Raw genomic sequence first — 16,951 nt, forward strand, 5'->3', positions numbered from 1 at the left:
ATTCATTTATTTAGAGATACAGTGCAGAATAAGCCCTTCTGGCCCTTCTAGCAACCCCTGACAATCCCGATTTAACCCTAACATAATCATGGGGCAATTTACATTGATTAATTAACCTACCTGGTATTTCTTTGGACTGTGGGAAGAAACCGGAGGGCCCGGAGAAACCCACGCATTCCACTGGGAGAATGTACAGGGACTCCTTACTGTGCATACATGGATTGAACTCCAAACTCCAATGTCCTGAGCTGTAATAGTATTGCGCTAACCACTACAGTACCGTGGCACCTTTTGTACCTGATGAACTCTCATCTGTCAGTCAACCTTGTCATAGCCCTTGTACCTTATTCGTCCACCCTTGCTGCACTTTCCCTGTAATGGTAACGTTATATTTTCTTCTGCATTACTTTGATGTACTTATGTTTTGGAGTGACTTGCATGGATGGTGTGCAACATCAAGTTTTTCCACTATCTCAGTACAGATGACAATAACGAACCAATTATTACACACAGCCATTGTTCTAGTGTGGGTTCAGTAAGAGTGAGCGTGAACCATAGTGCAACCCTTAATTAAGCTTGCAAGATTTTGTGGTTCTGTATTTGCTGACTTAACTACTGTAAGATCCTACGGAATGATAGCAGTCTGACTGATTCGCAATGAATAAATAGATTTATTATTTTTGGAACATCCTTCTATTTAATCCCTTTAATGGCCATTTTTAAAAACTGTTTTCTTATTTTTTTTCTGAATCGGTTTCTACTCTATTTTTCTGCTCTTAGCAAGGAGGGTAATCTCTTTTTCCCACTATATGTTTAATGGTTGGGGAATGCTGCTCATTTGTTATATACAGTTTGTTTTCCTTTATATGTGTCTTTTAGAGCTTAAGTATGATTAACATTGAGCAAGTGTAACTTTTGAAGTCCAATATAAACTATAATTTCTGTTTTTAAAAAAAAAATGACTGAAGGAGAAAGTAGAATCCAATGAGAACATAAAAATAGGCTTAGACAGCACCTCCCTTGACTTCCTGACCAACAGATCAATACAGATAGGCAGCAACACTTCCGCCACGATTTGTCCTCAGCACAGGGGCACCTTAACATTACATAAATTGTCCTTTTTAATATGTTTTTTAAGTTGATGTGAGCTGGGATAAATTATAACAAGAAGTTAGAGAGAAATTAAACAATCATATTATTAGTCTTCACAGGTGAAAACCTGTAAATAGTGAAGAATATCTGGTCTAAAGTCAGTGTGACGATAAATGTGAATAATTATTTAAATGGAGAAAATAGGGATGCATTCTGGAGGGCTTCCTAAGTATGTTTTATCTGTAATTTATTCACATTTTCATACCAATACGATACAAAAGCAGTACCACAAGGCAACTTTCGTATTATATTTCATCAATTTAAGGTAATATTCAATGTAATAAATTATAGAAAGTTAACATACTAGGATGTACAGTACTCACCAACAGTGGCAGGTGTGTTGGCTCCGGGAGATGAGTGGTTGTGCAGTGGTGTTGGGCAGCTTTACATGGATGAGGTGGATGGTTGTGGGTCATCAGGATCATCAAGGACAGCAAGGGGTGAAGGAAGACTCAGAACTCTCAGAACTGCCGGCAGCAGGAGATGACACCGGTTTGAAGAAAGTGGTGAGGGTTGTTTGCTTGGCGGCATTTTGTTTCTCAGCATAAATTTGCTTGTAGGGAAGAAGGCTTGACTGTAGGGAACAACTGAAATGCTGACTCCGTTTTAAACTTGGGTCCAAGTCCATCGCCATTTGTGCCAAGTGTTCCACAGCCTTAAGTTCAGCCAGTTGCTTCACCGTAAAATCCTTCACCTGCAACTCAACACTTTCTTCTTCATTGTTATCACCTTCTGTCTGAGTTAAACACAGAAGGTCATCCACACTTAATTCTTCATGAGAACCGAGGGGTTCTACCACGTCAGCAGTCTTGAGATCTGAGAATCCTTCCCCACCAACTTTACAGCCCAGGGCCACACAATCCTGGACAGCTGCAGTGAAGGCAGGAAACCCCTTGAGGGTGTGCACACACTCCGCCCAAATTGATTTCCACGCTCCACTGAGAGGCTTCTTACTCTAAGAGCACGGGGGTTTAGTGAATGGTAAACTAAGAGAGGCTTCATCTTACAGCCTCCTTCAGCATTGGAACACAAAAGCAAAGTCAATCTATCCTTTACTGCCTTGAAACCTGATGCAGTTCTTTCATCCTTACTTACGAAAATGCATTTCGGCATACGCTTCCAAAAAAGCCCTGTCTCGTCTGCATTAAACACCTGCTTTGATGTGATGCCTAACTCAGCTAACAGACCGCAACTGCACAGGGTGGCGTCCCAGAGCTGTGTTATCTTCACCTGACGCCGCCCTGTTTATAATTACTAACTTTTTTTCAAGTGTTAAAGTCGTTCTGTGCGGCTTGGCTGATGGCCCAGGACTTGACATCAGACACTTAGGAGGCATAGTTAAATAGCACAAAATCACTACACCATAGGTAAAAACAACAAAAGTTTAAGAGTGCAAGATCGCACATCCATACATTGCCAAAACCAATGCGAGACTGGCAGGAGTGACACTGAGGCGTGCGCATGTGACTTGTATTGGTGGGAAAGCGGTGCTTCTAGTCTCAACAGTGAGACTGTGAGGCATGTGCACGTGACTTGTATCGGCGGGAAAGCAGTGCTCCTCGCATAACTGCGTCTTGGATGCATATAAGGAGAAGTTGGTAGAAATAGGTTCCTTGCATAACTGTGAATCCGCATTGTCTGAAGACGCATATAACGAAGATAGGGTGTATTGGAGAAAATCACGGAACTAAAAAATAGTTAACCTCCAGGTGCTGCTAACCTTGCATAATAGGGCTTTTAAGATGATGTCAATGTAGACAGTGGATATTACCAACCAAAAGTTTTTTAGATTCTAAAACAGTTCCCCCAGTTTGGAAGGTTATGACATTATTTCAAATGGAGACAACATCATAGCTCAGAGTAACATACACAATATGCTGGAAGAACTCAGCAGATCAGGCAACGTCTATGTTTGTTAGGTGTGTTGGTACAGTGTATTTATCACAAGAAATCCTTAATCACAGTTGTGCAGTCAGCTAGAAGGCAGCTTCACCAGCTGTCTTGAAGAAAGAAATCTTGAGAATTTGAAAGAATACCTGTTCACAAATTATAGTAGTTTTTCTGCGCATTTCCATTCTACAGAAGAAAAGAGAAAGATTGTCTGATTTTATAATAATCCTTCTTGGGATGCATTTTAACTGCTATTTCTGTATTTTCTAAGCACAGACAAATAGTTCTATAAAGGTATTAGTTTTGAAATGCTCTTAAAGTATACATGTGTACATACACAAAGTGCTGAAGGAACCCAGCAAATCACACAGCATCTGTGGAAGGGAATGAACTGTTGATGTTTTGGGCTAAGACCCTTAAATCAGGATTAGAGAAGAATCCAGAATAAGAAAATGGAGGGAGGGCAAGCAGTACAAGTCGGCAAGTGATAAGTGAAGGCAGGTGAGGGGGAGGGTGGATGGGTGGGGGAAGGGGAGGGGATGAAGTGAGAAACTGGGAGTGAAAGATGGAAGAGGTAAAGGGCTGAAAATAAGAGAGGACAGTGGATCACGGAAGAAATGGAAGGAGGGGCACCAGAGGGAGATGATAGGCTAGAGAGAAGAGCAGGGATTAAGAGGGGAACCAGAATGTGCTTCTGGTTTGTCTTGTGCTTTCAGGGTCGGAATCAGGTTTATTATTATCACTGACAAACAACATTCTGGCTTGGAGCAGATAAGTGGCAAATAATATTCACTTAAGCTTATCAAGCAAAACTGCTATCTAGCACGAGAGAGTTTAACCATTCTTTCCTTGACATTGGTAACAAAATTAGGAATAGATTATTCTGGCTCAAGTCCCTAATGTCTAAGTTTTAAAAATATTTCCAGCACCTCAGTCATATCACTTCCCTGTCATCTATGCTCAAGGAAATGCAAGCCAGCCGTTCAACATATCATAATTTAGTTTATCCAAGTTTGGTATTCATGCATTGTATTGTACCGTACAGCCACAATACAGTGCTCACAGCTATATTAGTAGAGGATATGGAGAGTTGGTCACAGGAACACTGTCACTTTCAAGTTCCTCTGCAAAGTTGCACACTATAATGAAGGATATGAGTCCTGAAGAAGAGTCTCAGCTGGAAACGTCGACTGTTTCTTCATTTCAATAGACAATAGGTGCATGAGTAGGCCATTCAGCCCTTCGAGCCAGCACCACCATTCACTGATCATGGCTAATCATCCCCAGTCAGTACCCTTTTCCTGCCTTCTCCCCATATCCCTTCACTCCGTTATCTTTAAGAGCTCTATCTAACTCTTTCTTGAAAGAATCCAGAGAATTGGCCTCCACTGCCTTCTGAGGCAGAGCATTCCACAGAACCACAACCCTCTGTCTGGAAAAAGTTTTTCCTGAACTCCGTTCTAAATTGTCTACCCCTTATTCTTAAACTGTGGCCTCTGGTTCTGGACTCCCCCAACATCGGGAACATGTTTCCTGCCTCTAGCATGTCCAATCCCTTAATAATCTTACATGTTTCAATCAGATCCCCTCGCATCCTTCTAAATTCCAGTGTATACAACCCCAGTCACTCCAATCTTTCAACATATGACAGTCCCGCCATCCTGGGAATTAACCTCGTGAACCTGTGCTGCACTCCCTCAATAGCTAGAATGTCCTTCCTCAAATTTGGAGACCAAAACTGTACACAGTACTCCAAGTGTGGTCTCACCAGGGCCCTGTACAACTGCAGAAGGACCTCTTTGCTCCTATACTCAACTCCTCTTGTTATGGAGGCCAACATGCCATTAGCTTTCTTCACTGCCTGCTGTACCTGCATGCTTACTTTCAGTGACTGGTGAATAAGGACACCTAGATCTCGTTGTACTTCCCCTTTTCCTAACTTGACACCATTCACATAGTAATCAGCCTTCCTGTCCATGCCACCAAAGTGGATAACCTTATATTTATCCACATTAAACTGCATCTGCCATGCATCTGCCCACTCACCCAACCTGTCCAAGTCACCCTGCATTCTCATAACATCCTCCTCACATTTCACACTGCCACCCAGCTTTGTGTCATCTGCAAATTTGTTAATGTTACTTTTAATCCCTTCATCTAAATCATTAATGTATATTGTAAATAGCTGCAGTCCCAGCACCGAGCCTGCGGTACCCCACTAGTCACTGCCTGCCATTCTGAAAAGGACCCATTAATCTCTACTCTTTGTTTCCTGTCTGCCAAGCAATTTTCTATCCATGTCAGTACCCTACCCCCAATACCATTTGCTCTAATTTTGCACACTAACCTCCAATGTGGGACCTAATCAAAGACTTTCTGAAAGTCCAGGTACACTACATCCACTGGCTTTCCCATGTCCATTTTCATAGTTACATTCTCAGAAAATTCCAGAAGACCATTCAGGCATGATTTCCCTTCGTAAATCCATGCTCACTCGGACCTGTCCTGCCACTGCTATCCAAATATGCCGCTATTTCATCTTTTATACTTTGTACTTTATTGTTGCCAAACAATTGATACTAGAACGTACAATCATCACAGCGATATTTGATTCTGCGCTTCCCACTCCCTGGATTACAGTTAGTAAATATTAAAAACTTAAGTTATAAATCATAAATAGAATAGAAAAATGGAAAGTAAGGTATTCCAAAAAAACCAAGAGGCAGGTCTGGATATTTGCAGGGTATGGCCCAGATCCGAGTGTGAGAAAGGGTGGGTGGGGTTGGTGAGAGGGTATGGGGAGAAGGGATGGGGTGGGTGTGGTTGGGCTGAGAGTATGGGGAGAAGGGGTGGGGTTATGATTCCAGCATAATTATTTCCATAGATGCTGCCTGACCTGCTCAGTTCTTCCAGCATTTTGTGTGTGTTGCATAATTACTGTTGCCTTGATGATGAACTTCTACCTAACAATTTGGTAGGAACATTTACTTCAATATTTTCACAGACTGCAGTGGTTCAGGAAGGCTACTGAACTTAATGCCACATTGAGCAACTGGAATCACAGAATTATAACAGCAAAGGAGGAAATATTCAACTCATTAGGCTGGTTGTGTCTATGTATAAGAGGCATCCAGTTAGTCTTCACTCCAGTTACTTTTTTGAAGGGCTTGATTTAAATCTGCCCTTTCAAACATTGTTTTCCAGATAACTATTTAACTATGTTTTTAAAATAAATCCTTGTATTGTTTTTGCTACCGGTACTTTATTACTTTAAACCTATGTCCAATGGTTCTTTGAGGCAGAGGTTTATAATTGACAAGTAGTAATAGCTTTGTTGCCAACATTCACATTTTGAGAATTAACTGAAGTGATGCATATTGAGTTAGTTAATTTGGACATAATTGTTAAACCATAACTTGCACTAGATATAATAATTGATCACTAACTTCCAGAAGTTGTTCAGAAGATAAGCATATGTAGTGCATATATATGAGTGCTAAATTACAAATATAAGAATAATGGATGAGCTTACCAGTTTATAAAAATTGAAATGTCTGTTTCTTTTTTATTTTCCTTATGGTATAGGTCAAGATGTTGAGTTATCGGGGACCTTATCGCTTGTTTTGTCTCAGTGTTGCAAAAGAATAAAGGACACAGTTCAAAAACTGGCCTCTGACCACAAGGACATTCACTGCAGTGTTTCACGTGTCGGGAAAGCCATTGACCGGGTAAGTTCATGGTTTGTGGAGATTGTCCATTGTTTTGTCATAGAAATTTCAGTTAGAATTTAGTTTACCTACCTGAAATTATGTCTGTATGACTAGTTTTTAAGAACAGCTAAGTCTGTGTTTTGATTTTTACATTGCCAGTAATATCATCATATTCTAATATTTTTAGTATTTATTTCCTGGAAATGTTCTTTCCTATAAGACTTCTTTCTTGGCTCAGTCTTTTATATTGCTTTATTGAGCAGAAATCATATTTATGCAGAATTCTGTATTACGTGCAGATAATTTTAATAAAAAGTTAGAAGAAACTGTATTCATAAAACACAGATGTGCTGAATTCATTTTCATCACCATGTAACCTTCTACATCTGGAATTGGGGAGAGCAGAGCCTTTCCTGGGAATGTGCATGACTGCTGATAATGATCGCTTGTAGTGCATTTAAAGATTCCCAGCACTGTGTTGCTCACCATGGCCACATTATAGGTTGCCATTCCCTATTTTTGAGCATAATAGAGTGGATTCCGTTTGTGTCATTGGTTAATTGGGACAGCGGCTTATTTGGGACAACTCTTAAAGAACAAAAACTAATTTAGAAAATAGCTGAGATTTCCTTTGTTTATTCGGCAATACTATGGTGTTTAATTGAGACGAGATTGTTGCCAAATAGTTTCTAACTAATGTCAATCATGTGAACTTGTGTTGCCATTAAACACTACAAAGTTTTTAAGTAGCTTCAGTTGAGTGTGCTTGTGTTCAAAAAGTGATTTTTTTTTGTCATTGATAGTTGGTGAGAAGTATGCAGTAAGACAATTCAGAACTGCTTTCTTCACTGCTGCTTCAAGCATTCAGGCTTGGAGATGCTTGACGTGAAAATGAAACTGTTTCACTACTTCATTTAGGAACTACAAAGAATTTGAAAGTATCAGCAGTTATCTTGAATGTTGCAGTAAAAATGAAGATTTGAAGGATGGAATCATCAAAACTCTGTTTGAAGGCAGTCCATTACTTACACTAGGTGTATGCACTGATTTTGTTTATTTACACTAAATCAAAAGAATGAGCTAGCGTACACTGGATGAATTTCTCTGATAACTGTTAGGAATTAATACACACTTTTATAGTATTGATAGTGTTCTAATTTGTTCTGCATTTCATTTAAATATTTAATTTCTTACTCATTTTGTGTTTTTTTTTGTACCGTTTTAACTATTTCCATGAAACTTTACCTAACTGAGACGACCACTTAACTGGACCAGAGTGCACTGGTTCCCATGTGTCCAAACTAACCAGGATCCACTGTATTTTATACCTGACACCTTCTATTGCTAGCTTTTCTTTTTATGTCTCTGTGGCTAGTCTGAGAAAATAAACGATCCTTGTAAAGGAAGCTTGATAAGAGATGCTGACTTTGCCATCAACCTCACCTCCTGATACGATAGAGGCCCCTTGTATGACAAAAGTTGGAAAATATTGGCTTCATTCACTACTTTATTTGGCTTTGCTGCCAAACCTTTAGATGGAAATATAATATCTTCTGTAGGTAGCCAAGTTCTCAAAGGTGCATTGATGGGCTGATGACACTACTACCTGGCGGATAATGGTTTTTGTACTAAATAGTGTCTTAATTGATCAAAGGCTTTGCAGACACATTGAAAGCAATTTCAACATTGATATGTGCCTCTGTCATGAGGTGGCTCTTGAGATATGTGCAGCTGCTTACATTTTCCATGTGAATCTGTGAATTTCTATTATCTGAGGAGTGCAAGATGAGATGTTTCCATCCTGTAGATGTCAAGCATAAGGCCCATCCTCTCCTTTGCTTCAGTCAGTGATATCTCTGAGCTTGCACGAATGCAAAACATCATCTGCATATTGTATTTCATCTCCTGAGGATTGGGTGATATTGTTTTTAAATTAGAATCAGGTTTATTGTCACCAGCATGTATCATGAAATGTGTTGTTGTTTATTTATTTGCATGGAGCAAGCCATAAGACTATAAGACCACAAGGCTTTGGAGCAGAATTAAGCCATTCAGCCCATCGAGCCTGCTCCACCATTCTATCATCGCTGATCTTGGATCCCACTCAACCCTGCCTTCTCACCATATCCTTTGATGCCCGGACCGATCAGGAAACAATCAACTTCCACTGTAAATATACGCATGGACTTGGCCTTCACCACAGTCTGTGGCAGAGCATACCACAGATTTACTATTCTCTGTCTTTAAAAAAAATTGTACGTACCTCTGTTCTAAAGGGTCACCCCTCAGTTTTGAAACTGCGTCCTCTAGTTCTGGATACCCCCACCCTAGGAAGCATCCCTTCTACATCCACCATATCTAGTCCTTTCAGCGTTCGGTAGGTTTCAATGAAATCTCCATGCATGCTTTTAAATTCCAGTGAGTACACGCCCAAAGCTGCCAAACGCTCTTCATATGTTCACTCTTTCGTTCCCAGTAATTATCCTTGTGAACCTCCTCTGGACCCTTTCCAATGACAACACATCCTTTCTGAGATATGGGACCCAAAACTGTTGACACTACTCCAAGTGCAGCCTGACTAGAGTCTTATAAAGGCTCAGCATTATCTCTTTGCTTTTATATTCTATTTCCCTTGAAATAAATGCCAACATTGCACTTGCCGCCTTTTTATTCCCACTTGCTGCCTCCTGCCTGTCAGCCATTCCGCTATCCATGCCAGTACCTTTCCCGTAATGCCATAGGATTTTATCTTGTTAAGCAGCCTTGTATGGCACCTTATCAAATGCCTTCTGAAAATCCAAGTAAATGACATCCACTGCCTCTCCTTTGTCCACCCTCTTGGTTACTTCCTCAAAAATTCACTAATTTTTATAGATGTAGAAAGCATTCTTCTAGGGTGCATCACAATCTGGTATGGAAGTTGTCCTGTCCAAGACTGGAAGAAGCTGAAGAAGATCGTGAACACAGCCCAGCACATCACACAAACCAATCTTCCGTCCTCAAACTCACTTTACACCGCACACTGTCGGAGCAGTGCTGCCAGGATAATCAAGAACACGACCCACCCAGCCAACACACTTTTCGTCCCTCTTCCCTCCAGGAGAAGGCTCAGGAGCTTGAAGACTCGTATGGCCAGATTTGGGAACAGCTTCTTTCCAACTGTGATAAGACTGCTGAATGGATCCTGACCTGGATCTGGGCCGTACCCTCCAAATATCCGGACCTGCCTCTCGAGTTTTTTGCACTACCTTACTTTCCCTTTTCTATTTTCTATTTATGATTTATAATTTAAATTTTTAATATTTACTATCGATTTGTGCTCAAGGGAGCACGAAGCACAGAATCAAATATCGCTGTGATGATTGTACGCTCTAGTATCGATTGTTTGGCGACAGTAAAGTAAGTAAAAAGAACTCCAACAGATTTGTCAGGCAAGATCTACCTTTACAGAAACCATGTTGACTTTGACTTATTTTATAATTAGTCTCCAAGTACCTGAAAACTTCATCCTTAATAACAGAGTTCAACACTTTCCCAACCACTGAAGTTAGACTAACTGGGCTGTAATCTCCTCTCTTTTTGCCTTCCTCCCTTCTTAAAGTGTGGAGTGACATTCGCAAACTCCCAGTCCTCTGGGACCATGCCAGAATCCCACTCACTTTTGTTACCTTATACGCCCTTTACTTGGCTTTTATGCAGTCCTTAACTTCCTTTGTCAACCATGGTTGCCTACCCCTGCCATTTGAGAACAACTTCCTCTTTGGGACATATCTATCATGCACTTTTGAACTACTTCCAGAAACTTCAGCCATCTCTGTTGTGCCATCATCTCTGCCAGTATCCTCCTCCAATCCACCTAGGCAAGCTCCTCTCTCAAGCCTCTGTAACTCCCTTTATTCCATTGCGATACTGATACACCTGACTTATGCCTTCCAGCCCTCTGAGCTGCGCCTCCCTGCAATCCAACAATTTAATCTTGGCCTAATCACAGGAGAGTTTACAATGACCAATTAACCGACCAACTAATATGTCTTTAGAATGTGGGAGGAAACCATAGCACCCGGAGAAAACCCACACGGTTAATGGGAGAACACACAATCTCCTTACAGGCAGCAGCAGGAATTGAACCTGGCTCGCCTGTATTGTAAAGCATGCTAACTGCCGTGCTATCATTCTGTATTGCAGCAGTACATTGCAATACATAAAAACTATAAATTACAGTAAGAAATAAATATATAAAATAGTTACATACATACTGCAAAAAGAGGGAAAAAAAAAGTTGAGGTAGTATTCATGGTTTCAATATCCATTCAGCCATTTGAACGCAGAGGGGAAGAAGCTATTTCTGAAGAGTGATGGGGGTCCTTTTTGAGGCATCATTGCTTTACAGTGTCCTGAATACTGGGGAGGCTAGTGTCCATGACGGTGTGAATGAGTTTACAATTTTCTGCAGCTTATTTTGATCCTGTGCAGTGATCTTCCCCTCCACCACCCCTCCACCCCCATACCAGATGGTGATGCAGCCAATTAGAATACTCTACACATCTTTGGAAATTTGTGAGTGCCTTTGGTTACTTTGGTCACTTCAGTTTGAACTATTCCCCATTATTTTTAAAATTTGGCTGTATTCCTGCTTGAAATTTGTTAGCAGTATTTTGATGAAAATGAGTAATGAAAGTTTTGGGGTAATGATGCAGCCTTATTGAAACTAGTTTCATTAGAATTGATTCTCTTGTCGATCTATTGTTTAATATTGATGAATATTGTATGATAGGTCAAGTGATGGAGAAGTTGGTGTAAAGGTCAAGCAGGGGTTCCCAACCTTTTTTATGTCTTGGAGCCTTACCATTAATTGAGGGGTCTGTGTATCCCAGATTAGGAACCCCTAGACTGGAGAGACTGTGAGGAAGGGTAGGTAGAGGGTAGGGCATAAATGCAGTCAGTTGTATAGATTGAAATGTGTTTAAAGCAAGAATATCAGGAGCAATGGTGATGAATTTAGAGCATGTATCAGTATATGGACCTACAATATTGGGGCCATTACAGAGACTTAGCTGTCACAGGGCAGGGATGGCTACTGGATGTACTAGGGTACAAAAGTTTCAAAAGGGACAGGGAACAAGGTAAAAGATAGTGGCATTGCTAATCAGGGATATTATAGATACAGAAAGGGAGGGCGTTCTAGAGGGATTGTCTACTGAGTCAGTGTGGGTGGAAGTCAAAGACAGGAAGGGAGCAATCACTCTTGCCTGAAATATTCTGTAGCACCCCCAACCCCCCCTCCCCCCCCCCCCCCCCCCCCAATAGCAGTAAGGAAACTGAGGAGCAGATCAGCAGGCAGATTTTGGAAAATTGGAAAAATAATAGAGTAATAGGGTTGTTGTCATGGGTGTTATCAACTTCTCTAATACTGATTGGCACCTCCTTGGTGCAAGAGGATTAGATGGGGCAGAATTCGTTAGTGTTTCAGGAAAGAATAGCAAATTTTATTTCTTTGTCAAGAGCGGTAATATGAATAATCCTGGGAATCATAGATCAGTGAGTCTTGCATCAGCAGTGGACAAGGCTATTGGAGAGGATTCTTAGAGACAAGACTAACAAGCATTTGGAGAAGCATAGTTAGGGATAGCCAGCATGACCTTGTGAGGGACAGGTCGTGCCTCATGAGCCTGATTGACTTTTTTTGAGGAAGTGATAAAACACATTGATGAAGGTCGAGCAGGTGATGTGGTGTATGTGGATTTTAGTAATGTGTTCCCTATGGTGGGCTTATTCAGAGTGTCATGAGGCATGGGATCAATGGAAAATTGGCTGCGTGGATTCATAATTGGCTTGTCTGTAGAAGGCAGAGCATGGTAATGGATGAAAGTATGTGATCCAGTGATATTCTGCAGGGATCTGTTCTGGGAAGTTGGCTCTTTGTAATTTTTATAAATGACTTGGATGAGTAAGTGGAAGGGAAGGGTAGGTTAGTAAGTTTGCAGATTACATGGAGGTTGTGGTGTTGTGGATAATGTAGAAGGCTGTCGTATGTTACAGCAGGACATTGGTGGGTTGCACAGCTGGGCTGAGAAGTGGCAGATGGAGTTCAATCCAGAAAAGTGTGAAGTGATACACTCTGGAAGGCAGGGCACAAGGTTAATGGCAGGTTTCTTAATAATGTGGAGGAACAGAGGGATCTTGAGGTTCACATCCATATATCCCTCAAAGTTGCCATGCAAATTGATAACAAAATCAAGAAGGTGTATGGTATGTTGTCCTAAATTAGTTGGAATTGAGTTCACGAGCCACAAGTTCAATATTGCAGCTCTATAAACCTCTGGTTCAACCACACTTGGAATGTAGTGTTCAATTCTAGTTGTGCAGTTAAGTTCATATCCTCTGTGCCTCTAGTTGGATGGCACTCTCACTGATTTAGGGATCAGGTTTTTAGCTGTGGCTGTTGAAAAGAACTCTGATGACTTCTGCAGTGGCTGCTAGCCCAATGGAATGACACAGCTGGACATTTCTACCTTGAAATTAGCTGTATTTGTATCATCACCCATGAGGTCCTTTGTCCACCTTTTGCTAATTGTGGACAATGAGATTTTAGTTTCTATCAAGGGCATGAAACGAATTCGGAAGAGGAAGTCTGAGAATCGGAGTGGGAGTGTGGCGGAAGCCATTTTGATTTTTTCTTTTTCTCATCGGAGTTAAGAGAGGTGGGACTGCACAGGCATGTGACATTGGGCAGTGAAGCGCGGAAGATTTAAAAGGAACACAGCCGTATACAGTGGGCAGCGTCGTTTTGCGGGCTGCGGAGTGAGCCGGGAGCAGAGTGAAGGCTTAAGGGCTTTGGCTCAATGGGCTTAGGTGGAAACGGGCAAGGCAAAGTAGGTTTGGTTTTCAATTTTCCCTGTTATTTGAGGAAAGGGGGAAGTATGAGTGTGAGGGCAGCTTGCTGTTCTCTGTGTCAGATGTGGGAGGTTCTGGAGTCTCCTAGCCTCCGGGACATCCACATCTGCACCAGGTGCGCCGAGCTGCAATTCCTAAAGGACCGTCTTAGGGAACTGGAGCTGCAGCTCGATGACCTTCGTCTGGTCAGGGAGAGTGCGGAGTTGATAGAGAGGAGTTACAGTCAGGTGGTCACACTGGGGCCACGGTTAGGAGGGGGAAGGGGAAGTGTCAGGTACTAGAGAGTACCTCAGTGGCTGTGCCCCTTGACAATAAGTACTCCTGTTTGAGTACTGTTTGGGGGGGGGGGGCAGCTTACCTGGGGGAAGCAACGGTGGCCGTGCTTCTGGCACAAAGTCCGGCCCTGTAGCTCAGAAGGGTAGGGAAAGGAAGAGGAGGGCAGTAGTAATACGGGACTCGATAGTTAGGGGGTCAGATAGGCAATTCTATAGACGCAGTCAGGAGACCCGGATGGCAGTTTGCCTCCCTGGTGCCAGGGTTTGGGATGTTTCTGATCGCGTCCAAGATATCCTGAAGTGGGCGGGTGAGGAGCCAGAGGTCGTGGTACATATAGGTGCCATTGACATAGGTAGGAAAAGGGAAGAGGTCCTGAAAGGAGAATATAGGGAGTTAGGAAGGGAGTTGAGAAGAAGGACCGCAAAGGTAGTCATCTCGGGATTACTGCCTGTGCCATGCGACAGTGGGAGTAGGAATGGAATGAGGTGGAGGATAAATGCGCAGCTGAGGGATTGGAGCGGGGGCAGGGATTCAAGTTTCTGGATCATTGGGACCTCTTTTGGCACAGGTGTGACCTGTACAAAAAGGACGGGTTGCACTTGAATCCTAGGGGGACCAATATCCTGGCGGGGAGATTTGCGAAGGCTACTGGGGAGACTTTAAACTAGAATGGTTGGGGGGTGGCAATCAAATTGAAGAGACTAGGAGAGAGGAGGTTGGTTCACAAATAGAGAAAGCTCGTAGACAGTGTGTAAGGGAGGATAGGCACGGGACAGAGAATGGGAGCACTCAGACCGAAGATGTAGGGGAGAAGGAAGAAAAAGATAAAGTTGTTTTCACCATCAGGGATAAACAGAGTAAGAGGTGGAGAGTTTCTTAAATGCATCTATTTTAATGGTAGGAGCATTGTAAGAAAGGTGGATGAGCTTAGAGCATGGATTAATACCTGGAAATATGATGTTGTAGCTATTAGTGAAACGTGGTTGCAGGAGGGGTGTGATTGGCAACTAAATATTCCTGGATTTTGTTGCTTCAGGTGTGATAAAATTGGAGGGGCAGGAGGGGGAGGTGTTGCATTGCTTGTCAGAGAAAATATTACAGCGGTGCTTTGGCAGGATAGATTAGAGGACTCATCTAGGGAGGCTATTTGGGTGGAATTGAGGAATGGGAAAGGTGTAGTAATGCTTATAGGGGTGTATTATAGACCACCTAATGGGGAGCGAGAATTAGAGGAGCAAATTTGTAAGGAGATAGCAGATATTTGTAGTAAGCACAAGGTTGTGATCGTGGGAGATTTTAATTTTCCACACATGGACTGCGAAACCCATTCTGTAAAAGGGCTAGATGGTTTGGAGTTTGTAAAATGTGTGCAAGATTGTTTTTTGCAGCAATGCATAGAGGTACCAACCAGAGAAGGGGAAGTGTTGGATCTCCTATTAGGGAATGAGATAGGTCAGGTGACGGAGGTATGTGTTGGGGAGCACTTCGGGTCCAGTGATCACAAAGCCATTAGTTTCAGTATAATTATGGAGAAGGATAGGACTGGACCCAGGGTTGAGATTTTTGATTGGAGAAAGGCAAACTTTGAGGAGATGTGAAAGGATTTAGAAGGAGTGGATTGGGACAATTTGTTTTATGGGAAGGATGTAATAGAGAAATGGAGGTCATGTAAAGGTGAAATTTTGAGGATACAGAATCTTTATGTTCCTGTTAGGTTGAAAGGAAAGGTTAAAAGTTTGAGAGAGCTGTGGATTTCAAGGGATATTGGGATATTGGAAACTTGGTTCGGAAAAAGAGAGCGATCTACAATAAATATAGGCAGCTTGGAGCAAATGAGGTGCTCGAGGAATATAAAGAATGTAAAAAGAATCTTAAGAAAGAAATTAAAAAAGCTAAAAGAAGGTATGAGGTTGCTTTGGCAAGTAAGGTGAAAATAAATCCAAAGGGTTTCTACTGTTATATTAATAGCAAAAGGATAGTGAGGGATAAAATTGGTCCCTTAGAGAATCAGAGTGGATGGCTATGTGCGGAACCAAAAGAGATGGGGGAAATTTTGAACAATTTCTTTTCTTCGGTATTGTGTAAGGTAAGGGAAACAAGTAGGGTAGTTATGGAAACTATGACGATTAAAGAAGAGGAAGTGCTGGTGCTTTTAAGGAATATAAAAATGGATAAGTCTCTGGGTCCTGACAGGATATTCCCTAGGACCTTGAGGGAAGTTAGTGTGGAACTAGCAGGGGCTGTGACAGAAATATTTCAAATGTCATTAGAAACTGGGATTGTGCCGGAGGATTGGTGTATTGCTCATGTTGTTCCATTGTTTAAAAAGGGTTCTAAGCGTAAACCTGGCAATTATCGGCCTGTGAGTTTGACGTCAGTGGTGGGTAAATTGATGGAAAGTATTCTTAGAGATGTATATATAGTTATCTGGATAGACAGGGTCTGATTAGGAACAGACAACATGGATTTGTGCGTGGAAGGTCATGTTTGACAAATCTCATTGAATTTTTTGAAGAGGTTACTAGGAAAGTTGACGAGGGTAAAGTGGTGGATGTTGTCTATATCAGCGGTCTCCAACCACTGGGCCGCAAAGCATGTGTTACCGGGCCACGAGGAAACGATATGATTTGCCGATAGGAGTCAGCTGGACCTTTCCTCATTCCCGGTCACGGCCACTGTTGAGCCATTCCGCATACGAGGTCATTATCCGCGCGTCATCCATGTCAGCGCGGGAAAGAGATCAACTCCTCGAGCTTGCAAATGACGGCAGGCGGAGAAGTATGTTTGACATAACATCTTTGTCGGCATTCTGGATCAAAGTCAAGGCTAAGTATCCTGAGATAGCCACAAAAGCACTGAAAACGTTGCTTCCATTTCCAACATTTTTCTGAGAAGCGGAGTTTTCTGCAATGAATGCAAGGAAAACTAAATTGCGGAATAGACTGGACATAAGGAACCCCCTTTGAGTATCGCTGTCTCTCATCATCCCTCGATGGGACCGTCTTGTTGCCAGGAAACAAGCCCAGGGC

At 42.0% G+C, this 16,951-nt stretch overlaps 1 protein-coding gene across 3 annotated transcripts in view; it reads left to right on the forward strand.

Annotated features, from left to right (window-relative positions):
- Positions 1–16,951, forward strand: part of LOC140196827 (E3 ubiquitin-protein ligase RMND5A) — a 68,481-nt gene that overhangs the window by 12,274 nt on the left and 39,256 nt on the right. For all 3 annotated transcript variants that reach the window (XM_072256662.1, XM_072256660.1, XM_072256661.1), the window contains exon 2: positions 6,628–6,770. In XM_072256662.1, the coding sequence (XP_072112763.1) occupies positions 6,628–6,770 (143 nt within the window). The remainder of the gene's footprint in view (positions 1–6,627; positions 6,771–16,951) is intronic.

This window comes from Mobula birostris, chromosome 4, assembly GCF_030028105.1.
Source record: "Mobula birostris isolate sMobBir1 chromosome 4, sMobBir1.hap1, whole genome shotgun sequence".
In the NCBI taxonomy this organism is placed as follows: domain Eukaryota; kingdom Metazoa; phylum Chordata; class Chondrichthyes; order Myliobatiformes; family Myliobatidae; genus Mobula; species Mobula birostris.